At 40.9% G+C, this 19,670-nt stretch overlaps 1 protein-coding gene across 1 annotated transcript; it reads left to right on the top strand.

Moving 5' to 3' along the window:
- Positions 1–1,826: 1,826 nt before the first annotated feature.
- LOC111867210 (MOB kinase activator-like 3) lies at positions 1,827–16,788 on the top strand. Its single transcript, XM_023856841.2, has 6 exons — positions 1,827–3,118; positions 8,960–9,110; positions 9,872–10,099; positions 13,001–13,116; positions 13,790–13,991; positions 15,069–16,788. The coding sequence occupies exons 1-5, from the start codon at positions 3,077–3,079 to the stop codon at positions 13,934–13,936; spliced, it is 684 nt and encodes a 227-aa protein (XP_023712609.1). The 5' UTR covers positions 1,827–3,076; the 3' UTR covers positions 13,937–13,991; positions 15,069–16,788.
- Positions 16,789–19,670: the final 2,882 nt, after the last annotated feature.

The raw sequence follows: 19,670 nt of genomic DNA, 5'->3' as shown, positions 1-19,670 counted from the left end.
GAATGGATTTATTGACCAATTACACAACTGAGAACTACAGGCACTTACAGTGCTATCACTGATATCTACACTTTACAAATCAGTGCACTCTAAGGTAGGCTGCACACCGGTATGCCTCAAGACATTATGTCTGCGACATGACGCAAAGAAAGGAGCACAGTTGAAATGAATGAGATTATGAAAACTGCTGCACACCGGTTTGAGTCTCGGTGTTGATGTCAGCTACATGCTAAGGAATTGCGAATAAAGTAAGACTGCGTCTGTTGCCTCATGTCTTGATGCTTGTCTTGACGCAGTTGGTGTGCCACCACCCCAAGTCTTGTCCAGTCTGGAGTGCCTTCACTAGTCATTGCTTGGTAACAGCTCTCAGCAGTGGAGATTCTTCAGCTTCTGTGCTCACATCTTACTGTCCATTGAATATCCCACATCTGAACTGTCAGCTCAATTAACTGGGTCACCCCAGTTGACTTCATGATAACTCTTCGGCATGGACCACATAGAAAACAACCCTGTTTCATTGTTGTAGTTCAGCTGTTGCAACTGCCAAGCAATGGGACTGTGTTCACTGCTCCCATCTTGCAGTCATTTCATAACCTCGGCTGTCCATGCTACAATATTTTCTGTAGTACACTTCCACATTGATAAAGCCTTCAGTTTAGTAAGAAATATAAGATAATAAAACAGTTTACTTTCACATAAAAACTGGATCAGTATTAGATCATGTATTTACTTCCTTTCAAGGAGGATGAGGTGGGCAGGACATGTAGCACGAATGGGGAGACTAGGAATGCATATAGGATATTTGTGGGGAAGCCAGAAGGAAAGAGACCACTGGGAAGACCAAGGCGTAGGTGGGTGGACAATATTAAAATGGATCTTAGAGAGATAGGATGCGATGGTATTAATTTGATTGATCTGGCTCAGGATAGAGACCAGTATAGGGATCTTGTGAACGTGGTAATGAACCTTCGGGTTCCATAAAATGCTGGGAACTTCTTTAGTAGCTGCAGAATTGGCAGCTCCTCCAGAAGGGCTCAGCTCCATGAGTGAGTAAGTAAGTAAGTAAGTTTACTTCCTTTCTGCCGTCTTGCTCAACACACAAAAATTGTTGTGGTTATTATCCATTTCTTGTACTTGGAAGTGTGATACTTTAACTCCCTCTTACTTCAAAAATAAGTTATTAGTGCATAAGGGTATCACTGGAGCTGGTGTGTACTGCTATGGCACGAGGCAAAAACTTAATTTCAGCCTTGGCCAATACACGACAGTATTCCAGGAAAAAGTATATGCCATTAAGGCATGTATTATGGAGAATTTAGATAGGAACTACAGAAATAGGAACATCTGCATTCTGTCTGACAGCCAGGCTGCACTTAAAGCTCTTGACAAACACCAGATCAACTCAGAATTGGTCTGGGATTGGCACCAAACCCCTAATGGAACTGGCCAAACAACAGGGTACAACTGCTATGGGTGCCGGAGCATGAAGGTGTTGCTGGAAACTAAAGAGCAGATCAATTGGCTAAGATTGGAGCTGAACATCCATTCGTAGGACATGAACCAGCTGTGGAATCTCTATAGGAGTTGCCAGAAAGGCAATGAATAAAAAAAAATAGTGGTGATCCTTGACTGGACTCAGGCAAGCAAAAGGACTCATAAGAGGACCCTCTGCTAAAAGAAGGAACTGTTGAAGTTAAACAGGAACCAGCTACAATGGGTGATGGGACTACCTACAGGACATTGTCACCTTAAAGGACACCTCTTCAAACTGGGACTAAGTGATAGTCCCACTTGTGAGAGGTGTCAAGAAGAAAATGAAACAGCCACACATATCCTGTGTGAATGTGAGGCCTTAGCTTATTTAAGATTATGTCACTTGGGTCAATACTTTATGGAACCAATTGACTATTTTGACACCCCTACATGCAAAATCCTGCGCTTTATTCGAAGCGCAAAATAGCTGGTGGGATAATCAAAGGGGAAGTACAATAGACCACTGTAGGTTACGGTGCAAGGGCCGAGAGGGCCCACCCCTTGTTCATTCATTCCAAGGCGACCATTGGTTCACCTGATTCCTTTATTGAATCACTGGCTTTGGCTGTCTCTTTTTTCAAATCCTTGGAAGAAAGAAATAGTAATGACTTTGCCTAAACCAGGTAAAGACCCGAAAGTCCCCCAAAATTTACGTCCGATTAGCCTCCTGTCCACAACAGCAAACTGTTCGTCAAAGTCATTCTAAAAATATTCCAGAAGAAAGAGTCGTATTAACAAGCCATCCCCCCCCCCATACACATCACAGCACGACACTGCAATGTTTGAGACTGACGGACCAGTGACCCTTAATTGTAACAATAAAATATCTATGGGCAAAGTGTTCTTGAACATCGAAAAAGCCTTTGATAACACACGGCACTCTGGCTTGCTGTATAAATTATCTAAATTAGAATTCTGGGACAGTTTTGTCAAGCTCATTGGCTCCTTTCCATCATCTTCAGAGTTTCGGTGGAAGGCGTAATATCCCCGTCAAGAGAAATGCAGGCTGGGGTATCACAGGGTTGTGTCTTATCCCCAACTTTAACCCCTATATAAATGATGTCACCAAACACATGGTGTTCATCTAGCCACTTTTTCGACGACACCTCTGTACATGCCACCAATCCCAAGAAGGCTTTTATTGTCAGAAAACTTCAGCGCGGTCTCAGCTCAATGGAGACCGAGTGTGAGCGCTGGAATATAAAAATTAATGAAGATAAGACACGGGGTTTACTTCTCCCACGGTCGTCGACCGCTTGAATCTTGCGCTAAATGGACGATATATTGCAGACCGTCTTGTAGCAGCTTCAGAAAATCTGCTGATAGATGGCAGTAGGATATGAGTATGATGTTTCGCATCAATGTTAGAGGCTGCTCATAAATGATTTGAGGTTTCGTTGCTGTTGGCCAGAGGGCAATTTCGTTCTTGGGATGGTGACTCCTGTTATCTCGTTTGTGGTCCTACCCGTTGTTATCGTTGTTTCTTCCGGTGCGACAGAAATCCGAATGGTTTTAATTAATTTGTGGTTTGTGTAGGTTAGTGATGGCATTAAGTGGATTTGTGGAGTTTTTCCAGAAAGGAAAGGTTAGTAGATACAAGTATTTTAGTTGTTAAAACAGAAACCACATATTTACAAACTGTTGTTCAGTATTACATCACTGAAGTAGAATTGTAATTTGACAAGACCAAGCTTTGCAGATCAATTTGGAAAGCAGTTCGTGTTCTCTTCGTACGGAAGTCATATATCAAAGGTTCAGGAGATACAGATTCGTTTCGTACTGTTGTTGTTTTATAATTGAACGCTGCTCTTTCAGATATTAATTTCATTTCAGTTAACTTGCGGTTTTCATAGGTTGTAAAGATTTGTTGACATGCAGTAATCACAACAATGTAGTGACTGAAATTCACATCGGCAAACCACGTATTTCTTTCCAAATTAGGCATTGATGTGCGGTGGTCGAAGGAAAATGACAAGCTTGCAGTTTGCAGTAATATAACATGCTTTATCCACACCATATGTACCGGTATACAAATATTACTGCACTGGCCCTAGAAATACTGGTTGTCTGTGACTGTATGTGTGACAGTAAATTCCATAAATGAACATGTCAGCTATGTAGTCATTATAATGTTTTATGTATCAGTATATGTTGTGATGTTAAGATATTCCATGTTGTTTTTGAGTATGTAGGGAGATACAAAAATGTGTGAGATGTTTTCATAAATGGTGGATTTACTATATGTTAACTACATCGTCATATAAAAAAGCATCCAGGAAAAACAAAGAAAAAATAAATTACTCTCAAAATTTAAATTACCAGTAGCGCTGTAGTAAATGTAATCAAGGAAGGTTGTAACCAAAGTGCTAATAAATCCAATATTCCAAACTAGAACCCGTCATTTCGTCACACATACCATCCTACTAATGACAATATTAAAACAGATCATGAGGAAATAGGTTGGAGAGATGTGGGCTGGATGTAGCTGTCTCAGGATGGGGATAAGTGGCAGGCTATTGTGAACAAGGTAATGAACCATCAGGTTCCATAAATCTTGGGAAATTTCTTGAGTAGCTGAATGTCTGTTAGCTTCTTGGAACTTTGTTCTGTGGCGTTTGTTAGGTTTGCAATCAGTAGTCACCGGTGTTTCCTCTGCTGCCTCGTCACTCATGGGAGTTTGTTTCCAATCTTTCTAATGGAGATGGTCAGATATCAGTCAGGTCAGTATTCAGTATGGTAAAGTAAATAAAGTAAAGGTATCCCTGTAACAGGCCATGGAGGCCCATAGGGTTATGAGATGTTGAGGTTCCCACATTTTCTAGACAGTCAGCTCATAGATGGTGCAAGGTTGTCAGCCCTATGTGCCGGCTGCCTTTTACCCCCAAGAATATTCCTGGTACATATTTCTTTTAGAGCCTGAGTCAACACCAGGGCCATAGTGCTGCTGGAAGGATTATGTCAATTGAAAGAAATCCAGTGACCTCATTGAGACTTGAACCCGTGACCTTCTGGCTTGTAGAATTGTGCCTCAACCAACTACCCTATCATATGCCCCATTCAGTATGGTAGTAATCAGTTTTAAGTAGCCAGTATGTCTTCATACAAATGTTATGTTTTTGGACATTATCCATCGTTTTGTTTTTATTTGAAACACAACAGTTCAACAACTTGGGCCTAATAGATTGAGCTAGTCTCTATCTCTGGACACCACCAACACACGCAAGGTTATACAAACCAAGCACAGCACAAACAGTCTGTGAGAGTTAAGGCAAAACTTTAAAAAATAAAAAAAATAAAAAACTCCACATTTGTGAGGCCTAGCACCAGAGTACTATCAGAGTAGAAGTCATCACTGGAGAGAGAAATTCTGTGTATGGTACCAACATAAGAAACACACATTTTTCCTGTGGCACTAGAGCCCAAATTTGGGCCTAGGCCTACCTCCATGAAACTCTCCGTTTCACTTCGGTTTACTAGATCTTACACATACGGTAGGACTCCTTGGGCAAGTGATCAGCCCGTTGCAAGGCCTCTACCTGTAGACAAACACAGAAAAACGCACACAAACATCCATGCCCTGAGTGGGATTCGAACCCACGATCCTGGCTTCCGAGCGAGCGAAGACAGTGCATGCCTTAGACCGCTCGGCTACCAAAAAACACACATACTCTCACATATTCTACACTGGATGGAGTGACATTAAGGGAAGAACATATATGGAGGGTATTTGAGAACAGGGCCATGAGGAGAATATTTGATTCCAAGAAGGATGGAATAATTGGCTTGAGAAAGTTGAATAATGCACTACATAACTTGTATCCTTGCCAGAAGTAATTAAAATGATCAGGTGAAGAAGGATGAGATAGTCGGTCCATTAGAACACACTGAACAGAAGAGGAATGTATGCAGGGTTTTGCAAGGAAAGCCAGATGGAAAGAGGCCACTGGGACAACCTATACAAAGGTTTTAGGATGGTATAAAAATTGCCCCACCAATGGTGTCTCCACCTTATAGTGGTGGTGGGGTTTGAGAGCTGCTGAGAGCTATGCCGGCGCTAGCATAGCAACTGGTAGGGCCACCCATGCTGGACAGGTCAAGGAGTAGGAGCAGACAGAGAGGGATACCCTCAATAAATGCTCATATAAATTTTAGGTTGTATGTAGTTTCACTTATATCAGTGATGAAATAAAAAAACATGTACTTGCAGCAAATAAATGTCTCCATGGCCTTAGGAAACACCTGAAATCCCAATTAATGCCCAGGAAAACCAAAACTATGATGTATAAAGTACTTATAAGATCAGTGCTATCTTATGCCTCTGAGACCTGGCCACTGTCAAGATCAGATGAAAGACTGTTAAGTATATTTGAAAGGAGGATCCTGAGATATATCTTTGGACCAGTGGAAGAAAATGGAATATGGAGGAAGAGGTATAACCATGAGCTATACAAACTATTTAATGAACCAGACATTATTTGATTTATAAAGGTGAAAAGGCTTGAATGGGCTGGACACATAATACGTGCCAGCGAGAATAGAACCATCAAGAAAATGCTTAATACTAAACCAGAAGGAAATAGGAGATTGGGAAGACCAAGGTTAAGATGGGAAGAATGTGTGTGGCAGGACATAAGAATTTTGGGTGTAAAGAACTGGAGGAATGTAGCATCGAATAGAGAAGAATGGTGAGAAATCCTGAGGAAGGCCAGGGCTCACAAAGGGCTGTCATGCCGATGATGATGATGATGATGATGATGGTGGTTAGCAAGGTCGAGTGCTTGCACTGTTTAGCCGAATATAAGATGATATCTTCAACGAACTTATCTTCATGGAAGAGGACTCCCCAATATTAAACCTGAGTCAGATTTCTTTCCCATATTCACCCATGTAGGTCTGAAAAGTGTACACAGTGAAAGTACCTCCATGTGCTCGTGTTGCTTTTACTAATGACGCCCATACCTTTTTGCCCCTTTTAAATGTTCATATATTGAGTGATTTTCATCTTATATTCAGACAACTATGACATTTGGAGCTTGAAGTACAAAAGTAATTGCAGAAGTACGCAGTGGGAAAAATGTATTCTGTTGGGAATCTTTGGCGTCTCTGCTGAATTTATAAAATGGGAACATTAAGCCTCATGCTCCTTGCTCGTTTCTTCGGAGTAATGCAGCCTTTTGAACGCAGTGGTAGTGAAGTGATTTCAGTCTCCTCGCTTAAGTCCAGTTTTCTTGGTAAACTGTTTATTTTTATTATTTTTCTTTGCACAAACTTCATAAAATAAACGAAGAGTTGGTAGAAATTATCTGAATATTTATATGTGTGTGTGTGTGTTTTTTATTTCTCACCCCTTAGCACTACAGCCCCAGTGGGCCTTGGCCTACCTCCATGAATTTCTCTGATATGTGAAATTACTGAACGAATTTCAGTTAAGTTTGGTATTGCAGTAATAACAAAAATTGCCCGGCAAATGTAGTTCTGATATTTGTTGATTCAACTGCCATCTACTTTACATTTGCCACTCATTATCTTTAATATAAATTTTCATGAAAAATATTCTAATGTGGAAGTATACATGACATTAGCGGCCTCCATAGTCTAGGGGTAACGTTCCCACCTCATGACTCAAGGTGCGCGGGTTCAAACCCAGCGGAGGTCGTGGAATTTTTAAGGGCGGAAAAATTCAGGGAACAAGTCCTCTGGGACGGTCTTTAAGCCATGGGTCCCGTGTCATAGAGTTACGGCACGTAAAAGATCCTCATGTCTCTAGGAGACCTCTGAGGAAAATTAGGCAACACATTTCCCACCCAANCGGTAGGGTATGGCGATAGTAGAAATTAAAGAGGGACGCACAATGGGCCAATAACTGGTCTAAGTGCATGGGGAAACCCACCCCCTCTAATAATTCAATTCAATTCTTTATTATTAATGTGCCGAGTCAACAGCCGCAAGGCCAATTACAGACACAGCACAGTGCAGAAGAATGAATGACATTATACACAATCTTATTAAAAGTCGAATACAAATTACAGGTTAATAATAATAATAATAATACATGACATTCAAAGGAAATGGAAATGAGCAATAGCTTGACCATGAGGTCAGGGGGCTGAGGTATAATTGCTGCATGCATCGCTGTTTCTCTCTACTTAAATAGGATGCCACTGATAGTTACTGTAAAAGACGACACACTGAATTTTATGCGAACTATGAAAGTGGCCCTATTCTGCCTGTAAGCTGTCCTGGTAGGGCGTAAACAAGTCTTATGACAAATATTACAAATATTATGTTTCTAGACATCCATCGTCCTGCCTTTATTAGTTTTTAAAACAACGTTTTGGAAACTGGATTCTGTATCTGTCTTCAGATAAAACATACTGATTTGGACTCAATCAATAGAGCTAGTGTCCCTATCCCTGGACACCTGTGCCAGCACCAAGATGGAGTTGCAAGCCAGACACAGCACAAACCATCTGCGAGAGCTGAGAAAACATTAAATTATTATAAACTCTACACGTATGAAGTCTTTGTGCTAGAGAACTCTCGTGATAGAAATCATCACTGGAGAGAAGAAATACTCCTTATGGTACCAACATAAGAAAAACAAATTTTCCCATTCACTCAGCACTTGACAGAAATGTTTTTTGGACTTCTGCTATGATAAAGGAAGTCCAAGTTGGAGATACATCAAAGCTGGGTTTCTGATCAGATGGTCTGTCAGAGATGTATGGACAAATTCCTTGTATTTCCTGTATGTGGTGTTTGGTTCAAGCTGAAAAACCATCCCTTCTTTCCAACATATTTTGTGGGCTTCCTCATATGCATGTTGAACTAATTTTGATTTTTCAAGCAGACCTTGTGGCAGGTTATATTTGTACTCCTCAGTGTGTACTTCTAAAGGTCTGCTTTTTTCCGCCAATGTAACATCTAGTACAGTCACATGGAATTGTCTGCTGGACAACTCTGACCAGTCCAGTTTTCATCAGTGTTCCACAGAGAGTGTATGTTTAGTTTTGAAAATGGTCCTGACATTGAAATGGTTTCCAGTGCATCTGAATTTCTCAAAGATACCCTTAACATATGGGATAATGACAGTGCCCTGGTATATTGTATCTGAAAATGGTTGCTTCTCATTACAGAGTCAAAGAATTCTTGTGGATATTCATTAAGCTTCAAATCATGTCTTAAATTCTTAATTTCATTGTTAAAATCCTTCTGAGTATGTGTTCAGATTAATCTTGTATCCCATTGTCTCTCCAATGAAAGTCTTATAAATACTTTATTCTGTATGTTTGGGGCCCATTGCAGTGTATGCACATATCAGAATTTCCATGCTTTCTCTTTCCACCTTGTACTTCCATAAAAAGAAATTGATAAGATACTGTCAAATGGAATATATTTGGTGCAATTATGTTCTGTTTTATTGCAGACATTTCGTCCCAAGAAGCGATTTGAACCTGGAACGTTGAGGTATTCTTTACACAAGCAGGCACAGGCATCGCTCAGTTCAGGCATCAACCTCCGTTCTGTGGTGCAGTTGCCTCAAGGGGAAGACCCCAATGACTGGATTGCAGTTCATGGTAAGCTGACAGCGCTAAAGAGTGAAGACAGATAGGTTTCTTGTCTGACTTCTGAAAAGAAAATTTCCATTTCAACAGAAACGCATGCTAGCGAGTCATTGCCAACAGGAGGACTTCTGCTTCTGTTGCAATTCCATATCCATGGAAACCTTTGTTGAATCTTCATTGGCACGAGAACATGCTTACGGAGCCGTTGGCTAGCAATGGTCATATTTGTCATATTATATGAGTATATACTGATATTCCTTGCAATAAAAAGTCACACAGTCAGTTTTCCCTTCTCCCCTCACTTTAGTCGTCGCAAACCCACACAATAATATACTTACTGTCTCTCTTAATTGGCCAACAAGCAGTTTGCATTAAAATGTGCACTTATATGGTCTAAGTTAGTTGATTGCATTAAAACAAACTGCATTTTTTAGACATGTATATAATGAGGAATAAGTACCTCTATATGTTTCAGGGTGTATATGCATGTGTGTGAGAGAGAGGTACGGAGTGAGAGAAACAGAGACATTGATAATGTCATAATCTGCAATTCCTGAATTGATTTATGTGTTGGCAGCATACATTTCTTTTCCTTGAACACCTGTGCATTTTAAGAGCATTGTAATTTATTAAATCAAGTTGGAATCACTTCCTTCCCTATAATTTGCAACATGACAGTCATAACCATATCTCTGATTTAGTGTACCGCATACCCTATGCACATTGTCAAATGAACTAAGTAAACATTGATCTTATTTTGCTTATTCCTGCAGTTGTAGACTTCTTCAATCGTATCAACCTCATTTATGGGACCGTGTCAGAATACTGCACAACCACATCTTGTCCTACAATGTCAGGTGGACCAAAATTCGAGTATCTGTGGGCTGATGGTGGGAAGTATAAGAAACCAACGCCATTGCCAGCTCCCCAATATGTTGCTCTGCTTATGGACTGGGTCGAAGCTCAAATAAATAATGAGACGCTGTTTCCAGTATCCACAGGTAACATCCTCAGTTAGATAATGTAACACCTTTCTCAGAATAGTTTTATTTCCTTTGTTCTTCATCTTTCTTTTATTTATTTTCTGCAAAATATTGATGTATGTTGTTTTTTTTATATGATACAGTGGTAACATTACAGAAGAAAGTGGGTGTTAATGGTGATATTACTGTTCTTAATATTTATAAATAATTCAGTTCATATTTCCCTGCCGCACAAGTGCATTAGTTCTTTAACTCCTGAAGTGCAAAACTAGTTAAGCCAGGGCAGTCCCTCAGTCCTTTTAAGTGCTGGGATGCTGAAAACAATTGTGTCAGACAAGTGGCATAGTTTCTACAGGGTGATGCATGAATAATTGACACAACAAAATTATTTATTATTCATGTGATAACAAAGTTTATAGATCTTAGTTTTTAAGAACTTGGGAAAAGTCCTCCTTCTCACCCCCCCTTATATCACTTCTTCAGTATGACCTCAATTTTGTCTAACAACTTTTTAAAGTCAATCACACATATTTGTAATGACCCAGCAACATATCTTCATTAATTTCATTGCACGACTGGATAATCATCACTCTTAATTCCGTAACATTACAAGGTTTCATCGGGAACATCTTTTCCTTCAGGAACCTCCACAATTATTATCATTCTTATTATTACTTTATTCTTAGTGGGGTGAGACTGAGTCCGCTTGGTATGTGGCCACTGCTGGCCTATTGCACCAGCCCCAGATGATAAGATGATGGTGATTGTGGAGCAGTTGGTGGAATGAAGATTGACAAGGGAAACCAAAGTACTTGGAGAAAACCTGCCTCAGCACCACTTTGTCCACCACAATTCTCACATGACCATACCTGGACTCGAACCTGGGCCTCCACAGTGGGAAGCCAGTGACTAACTGCCTGAGCTATGGTGCAGCCCAACCCTCACAAAAAGGAGTCACAGGGGTTCAAGTCTGAGCTAAGTGATGGTCAAAAGTTTCTCTAATTGTGACCCTTTGTATAATAACTGTGACATGTGTGACGGCCAAAAATGGTGTTCAGAAAAATCCAACATGATATTAGCATTGTGTGTCAGTTGGCGCTGTCCTGCATAAACATGTGAGTTCCAGTAGGCAGTTGAGCTGTCATAAGTTGGTACAAAGTCAGTGTGCAGCATATGCATATGTCACTGATAATTTACAGTTTCATGGAGGAAGATTGGTAACTGGAAGTGGCTACCCGAATGCTCACTATCCTTCGGTGGCATCTTCTCTCACAAAAGTTGTGTGGATGTTCTTTTGCCCCAAAACATGCATTCTGTTTATTAACAGTCTCATCCAAATGAAAATGGGCCTCAGCAGAAGACTGTTTTGGAATGTTTCAGTTTTGTCTTCTGCACATGCTGCAGATTGAAGCCTTCTTTCCTTCTCTTGTTCTTGAAGTTTGTGCACTACAGGAATTTTGTAAAGAATGGTTCCAGATCACTGTGGACAGTTCTTTGAATTCAACAGCGAGATATTCCCAACTCATGTGATGCCTTTCATGTTCATTTCCCAGGCCTACACTGCATGGCTACCCAAAGTTCTTCCGCATTTTCTAGTGAACACAGCAGGTGCCTGAGGTCGTTTTTCTTCTCGCACATCACTTTCATCTTCAGACTTGCGGTATAAATGAAGAATAGGTTTTCGTGCAGGTGTCCAGCAATTGTGAGAAACAACCCAAAATCTTCTCTAGATGGCAGTAACACTCATTCTTTTGGCAAAAAAGGCAACAACTTTGTCTCTTTTCAATCATCAGATGGTTGTGATTAACCATTGCACTAAAATATCTGACACACTATAACAACAGCAGCTTTCTGTCAACCTGTAACGGAATTTCCAAGAACTAATCCAGAATGACGCAAAATTGGAATGCAACTCTATAGTATTATAACTGCAACGCAGTGTAGCAACAGGCTCATTCAGGGGGTGTGTGATGTCACTTGCGGAAACACAGAGGTCACATGACTCCTACTCTCTACTGCAGTATGATGTCATCGCGCCTGTTTGGGAGTCTTGTTTACCGGCTGGTGCTTCGAAGCAGGTTGCATAACCTCATTCCACTGTTGCGTAACTTGGCAGTTGACTGATTTTCAAGTCTCTCTTCATGGTAACTCGTTCCACATCCTGTCGCCCAACAACGGGTTGACATGTCACAATATACAACACTTATAGTGTATTTACTTTCTGACCTCGGTCTTAGCCTCTTTAAATACGTTCATTTTGTGAGCTGTTTTTCATTTCTGCATTTAACAGTGTGAAGCTATCATTAAGTGACAATGAGAATGGTCTTCTTATTTATGCCCATTCCTTTCAACTTTGACTTCATGCCATACTCCCCTGAGCTTGTCAAATGATTCTGCGGAGTGCATAGATAAGTGCATAATATGTGGTACAGGAACTGGCATTTCTGATTGAAGTTTCTTCTCTCTGTTCATATTTTTGCATTACAGTATGCCCAGTTTGTGGCCTTTCTTGTCAACATTGCAGTAATTGTGTTGATTCTAAATCTGTTGCATTGCCAGTACTCTAAACCATGAAACTAGGCTGTCCCATAGCTCAAGCGGTTAGTCTCTGGCTTCCCACTGCGGTGGCCCGGGTTCGATCCCAGGTCTGGTAAAGTGGGATTTGTGGTGGACAAAGTGGCGCTGGGGCAGGTTTTCTCCGAGTAGTTGGGTTTCCCCTGCCAATCTTCATTCCACCAATTGCTCCACAATCACCCTCACCTATCATCTGGGGCTGGTACAATAGGCCAGATGTGGCCGCAGTACAAGGGACTTAGTTCCACCCCACTAGAAATAAAAAAAACATGAAACAACTTCTTGTTTCACTTTTACACATTTTGTAATATTGATCGGTATGTATTGTTTTTTCAAATGTTGCAGATGTGCCTTTCCCAAAGTCATTCACATCATTGTGTCGGAAAATTTTAACGCGATTATTCCGAGTGTTTGTCCATGTTTACATCCATCACTTTGATCGAATTGTGGCTATTGGAGCAGTAAGTACCTAATGCCATGTGTGTATTGCCTCAGTTTGCATGTCATGGGGTTGTACACCACTGCCATCAAAGATCTAATATTACATTTCATATGCCAAACTACAGTATTTCATAATGTAAGATCATTACAAGGAAAAGAACACACTTAAGATGATATTTTGTTAAATTTTACATTCTGCATGATAATGGCACTGTGTTTGTTCTAATTACTGAAGTTTTTTTGGTCGCAGTGCAGGTGATATGGTTGGATTTCAGGCTGTCACAGCAGTGACTATGAAGAGTGCTATTTCTTGAGATACAGTGCTATGGAGTTTAGTAGAAATTCACTGGTGCTTGAGACAAACATAAGCCTCCATCATCAGGGTTGAGTAATCAAAGAAGGTGGCAAGTAAAGGAAATCATGTAACAAAACCTGTGTCAGATAAGGCCCGTAAAGGACTGTACAAGGAGCATGTGGTATCATAATTGAGGCACTGTGACCTCAGCTGGACATACCATGAGGCACTGTGTCAGGATAAATACACGTGCAGCTGCAACACATGAACTGATGGACACAGTTTCCTAAATATTGGCTACCAATCTCATATTCACATAGCCGATTCTCTGAGAAGACTTCATTACACACAGTTGTGTGAAAGCTTCAAGTGCTAATGTTACTGTCTGTCTGTTCCAGGAACCACATGTCAACACCTGTTACAAACATTTCTATTACTTCGTTCGTGAATTTGACTTAGTCAGCAGTAGGGAGCTCGAACCATTGAAGGAAATGACATCACATATATGTCGAGATTATAACGATCCTCCAGCAACATCAAGTTGACCGTTGGCATCAAGACAGCAAGCTTGAAAGCACAAAACTGTGCTCCTCTTGCATGGTAGGATTCACCATTCATTTACATTTTTGCATCTCTCTTCTGTATAGAATGTCTCAATTTTCAGTTCTGGGATGTAACACCACATAGTCCATTAAAAGTCAACCAATGTTTCCATCTTCAGGGTTGGAAATTAAGCCAAGAAAGAAATCAGCATGAAGCAGGCAGCAAGCAAGCTTTGACCCTCAATGGATTACAGAGTTTTTTTGTCCCAGAGAATAAAATTTTTCAAATCTAATATCACTTCACTGTGTTAAAATGTAGTTAAAGCAGCCCCCATAGTCTAGGGGTAACGTTCCCACCTCATGACTCAGGGTATGCGGGTTCAAACCCAGCGGAGGTCGTTGAATTTTTAAGGGCGGAAAAATTCAGGGAACAAGTCCTCCGGGAGGGACTTTAAGCCGTGGGTCCCATGTCGTAGATTTACGGCACGTAAAAGATCCTCATGTCACTAGGAGACCTCTGAGCAAAATTATTAGGTAAAAAGTTTCCCGCCCAAGTAGTTTCCAATGCTTCCGGTAGATGGGTAAGCATCGGGTACCACTGCCAGCCTCGCTCGCTGAACGGGGCTGCTAGCAAGCACCAGTACCGGCAGGGTATGGAGACTGGTAGAATATTAAAGGGGGACGTACAATAGACTTATTAGTCGCGGTGCATGGGGAAACCCACCCCCTCCAATAATAATAATAATAATAATAAAATGTAGTTAACTAGCACAGCCTGATAACACTGCCCTGTTGTTCAATGGAAATAAGGGTTTTGTATTTGAAATAAGAACTGTATGTTAACACACTATTTTAACACCTGATTTTCAATTTAACGGTAATCTTGCATGAGTATGGTTATGGGTTTCAGTTATGTGCCCAAGCATACTAGTTAAGCATGTCTTAACATGGTATAATTTTACAGAATTGCACTGCATACAACATATGAATTATTCCTTCATTGGCAGACTGTATATGTGCACAAGTATATCATTCAAAATTCAAGCCAAGCTGCAACAGTATGTGTATGGTTACAGGCAACAGTAATAGAATGAGACAAATGTGTTATATGTTGTTTTTTATTGTTTATTTACAGCAAATATCCACTTCCTTCTTGAAGACAAGCAGTCACCTGTTGTAATGCATTTCCTGCAATGTTGTGAAGTGTTGTGGGTCGATGCTGGCAACAGTGTGTGCAGTAGTGTGTTTCGTCTCATCCAAGTTCCATGGATTATTCAAATCTGTCGTTGAGAAATTGTCGCAGGAAGATGTTGTGATGTCAAGTCTGGAGATCAGGGTACCCAAAAACCATGCCCAACAATGCAGTCACCAAAGGACTCTTTCAGTAAAGCAGTTGTGTTCATAGTGTGGGAAGTCACCCCATCATTCTGAGAGCAGTATTCCCTTTCAGTTTTTCCCAACAGAGAAATGAATTGGGTCAGAAGATTCTCATAACTTTCAGCATTACTTTTCTACCCCCCAAAAAAAAGCAGAGGTGCCACAACCCTCATTAAAGACAGTGTGCACCACACCCAATCTTCAGTGAATACAGAGAAGTTTCATGCACCTCACAATCAGCCATTTGGCTGTCCATTTAAACAGTCAGTTGGATAATCACTTCATGGCGTGGGGGTAGAAACATCTCAATTGATCAACTCCTTTTCACAAAAATTGATAAAAAATGGTAGTATTGAATCCTTGCAGCTGTTGTAACTGAGGCCCTGATGAAAATCAGTATAATCATGATTTCAGCTGTTTGACTGTTTGATAAACACTTTTCAGATATAATTCAATTTGCAGTGACAGTCTTAAATATTTCCATGGTGATGGGGCTGCTGTTTCTTCAAAATAGCAGAGTATATTATCTGTCAGACCTGTTTAACATTGGCTCTGTTTTGTGTCATAAACACTTCCTGTGCCTAGAAATTTTATCACTGGTCTGAGTAATGTCTTACTTTGGTAATTTCTTGTCAGGGTACTCATATCAGATGTTCCTGAACAACAGCAAAGGATTTCAGAGTGAAGTAATGTTTGTAATGGAGCACACGTTCTTCTCTTGAATACACCATGCTCACACGTGCATAGCTTCTGCACAACTGATGGCAACAGCATGCTTTCCTCTAAGCTGACTTTGTCTCGAGTGTTATGGGGATGGTTGGGAGAGCCCATTATACAGAGGGAACAACTTCTGATTTCATTTCTGCACTGTAGTATGTGATCATTGTTTTTGGTATCCTTTTAAGTAGTACATGTGTGTGTATATATACTTATACATGATTATGCATAAAATAGTAATTGTAAACAAGGATTATCCGTTAATTGTATATGTACTGTTTATATATTTCAGAGTTTTTGTGAAGGTGTCTTGAAGGGAGAGACCTACAAGAAATCCATTTTTTTTTTTTTTTTTGCAGTCCAGATACACAGTTTTCAAATTATGGTTGTATGATGATGTCAAAAATGCATTACAGTTCTAAGGTTGACACCTAAGCAGTCATTGAGCTGTAAAGGCAATAGCATGCAATAACATACTGTAACAATAGCAATTATCAATTAATTGAACAGTAGCGCTTCCACTGTCTGTAACCAGTTGTGATCTTGAGAGCTTGTATGTGTTCACACGTGACTTCACAGCATTGTCACTGTTCACTCACTACACTCACCTATATTCTCGACTTCTTAGCATGAAACTGAAAACTGACTGACGCAATATTCACTCATCAGTACTGTGCTGCATTGAAGTTGACTGAAGTGAAAACTGATGACTCATTGCTCATTTTTCCACTCTGCACTGCATTGAACTAACTTTTGACAGATTCTTACCCACTCTTTTACTATGCAATGCTCTGATCTGAGCTCGCTTGTGAAAAGCCGACAACTACTTTTATAAGCATGTTATACATAGGGACGTTTGTGGCATATTTGCAGGCAACTTTGGTATCCATCATCACCTGAGTGGGTTAGAGCACAATTCTGACATAACGAGATGCTCACGCAGGCCAGGCAGCGCAATCTCTCCGTGCTCCCACAATACTGCTGTCAAGGTTGCTTGTCCCGATTAGCCCTAGGCACAGCACCATCCATCAATCTACGATGCTGCAGGTTCCTCTATACAACAATTTGATCAGGATGATCATGTTATAAGGGCTTTCCCAGCATAGCTGCAGCATAGATGACTTTCCTCTGGTCTAAGTGAGGTAATACAACCAGACTTCTCCTTCTGACAATCCCACAAATTTGGGTGGGTGGTCATAGTGAGCCTTCATGTTGTCGCTGGCGACTTTTACATATTGCAGAGTAATAATGGGTATTGTATAGCCATTCTGTGAAGTGTGCCACATAGTGAGTTGTGGCCTGCACCTTATCAAGGGAAGACGTAAGCAGTAGGTCCCACGGTACACGTGGTTGTCTCCTGAACCTCATGCTATGAGGCATCTAGCTCCAGGATGAACTCTGCAATCCTTGCTACAAACACCCACATCCCTAGCACTGTCAGCTGCATCAATGACTCCTTCATGACGGAGGATTTCCTCAGATGCCGTCTCCAGCATGTATGGCTGACTTGGCTTCTTGAGCAGTCCGATGACATCAGGTCTGGTGATGGTCACAGACACTCTGGTGTCAATTGTGGCAAGGCACAGCTTGTCGGATATCCAGCCCTCAGTAGTTAGGCTGCAGTTGCGCCTGTTGGTCAGCACATTGAGTGAAACAAGGGGACAAGGGTGATGACGCTGTGGCATCCATGTTTGCACTGGTTCTTACCCACTTTCCGAGTTTGGGTGGGTTCTGCTGATGTTCTCTGCTTAGATGTTTGATACGTCCATATTGCCAGGATATGTGTCGTGCAGTCCTGTAGTGCCCCATCACTGCCAACAGTGTTCCCTTGGGTGCTCTAGCCTGTACCTCCAGCTGCCTCGCTGGTGATCCGGCTTCATTGAGCAACTTTGTGCCTCCCATGAGGAGCTGTAGCTTCACTTCCCTGTCATTCACTCGATCGGTGTTTCCTCTGGATAAGGTCATCATGTAATTCAAGAAGGCCGAATGGGCCAAGTGATCAGCTGCTGCCACAAATTCTTAGACACTTGCTGCATTTAGGTTAATTTGGCTGTGGATTCAACAGGTACATGTTAAGGTTCTGTACCGTGCTGTCATATGTCTCTTCACATGATTTCTTGCCTGGTTATGTGACCAAAGATCTCATAATACCCATCTTTGAGACAAAATGTGTGTCCATTCCTGTAAGACATCATCTGCTGTGCAGTGTCTTCCTGTAGGTTTGGGTGAATCATCAAATGTCCTTTCACATGTTCACTCATTAAATTCACAGGTACGGCAAAGCTTACTATGTTCTGTTGCCCACATTCATCTCTGTATGCGTTTGATGAATTGCCATGGTGTTGCCAATTTGTTGTGCCCCACACATGTATGTAGCAGCAAGGAAAGAACTGCATTATCTAAGATGAATAAATAAAGTGTCAGCACAAATTTAAAATGAAGTAGTTTCCTTAGAAAGCTAGAAACAAGCAATAGAGCATTGTCAAAATAGTGCTGTATAAAATTAGTCTGTATCCTGAACATAATGTCCAAGAAGTGCTACCAAAAGTGCGACCGTCTCAGAAATAAGTAATGCTTACATAAAAATATTAAATTCCTGAAATGCTAACCAATTTGGGTCAGTGCCTGTACATTCAGAAAATGGTGACCTGTCAACCTAAGTATATGCTTAATCTGAGTTCACAAAAGCTTTGTCTGAGCACACGTGATATTTCATTATTTTAACTTTCAATGTCAGACTTTGGGGGCGGGGGGGCACGCAGTAGCGTAGTGGTTGAGGAGCTATGCTACAAGCCGGAAGGTCGCAGGTTCAAGTTCCAATGAGGTCATTGGATTTTTTTCAGTTGACCTAATCCTTCCAGCCGCACTAGGCCCTGGGGTTTACTCATCCTCTAACAGAAATGAGTACCAGGAATGAATTAAATAATTTTCCTGGGGAGTAAAGCACGGCCGGCGCGTAAGGCTGACAACCTTACCGCCATCTTTGAGCCGATTGTCTGGACAATGTGGGACCCTCAACGTCTCACAACCCTATGGGCCTTCACGGCCTGGTACGGGGATAGCTTTACTTAACTTTTTACTTTTATGTCAGACTTGAACTGAGCAAGTAATTTGGAACTCTAATTTCAGGTTGGATTCTTGCTTCATCTTGTTCTTGTTGGGTTTTCTTTTTGTGTGTGTGTGTGTGTGTGTGCAAGCATGAAGATATAGAATTCACTGATAGCTGAAGATCAGATAGGCAACTGTGAGTGACATCATCTGTAGGTGCATGTACATGATATTATCAGGCTTGCACATGGTGTGTTTTGCTATGATCTGGAGTTCATATTCACTAGACCACTTTCTCAATACTCCACTATGAGGTCACCTCTTAGCTGTTCCAGCTTGAATGGTTTATGAATGCTCTTTATATTAATTGGACACATTCAGTTTTAGTCGCACACTATAAACAAGAAAATGAATATTATTCAACTTGTATGAAGTGTAATGCAACCTTAGATAAAAATCGTGCAACACCAGTGAACAAATGAAGTCAGAAAATATTGACCTGCAGCAAGTTATCACAGGAAGGATGAAAATAGTTGGCAATAGAACCACTAAATACAACTAAGCTAGGTTATATCAGCACTGAAAACCAAAAGTC

Source organism: Cryptotermes secundus, unplaced genomic scaffold (genome assembly GCF_002891405.2).
Source record: "Cryptotermes secundus unplaced genomic scaffold, Csec_1.0 scaffold565, whole genome shotgun sequence".
NCBI lineage: Eukaryota > Metazoa > Arthropoda > Insecta > Blattodea > Kalotermitidae > Cryptotermes > Cryptotermes secundus.
This window is presented reverse-complemented; position numbering and strand designations above follow the sequence as displayed.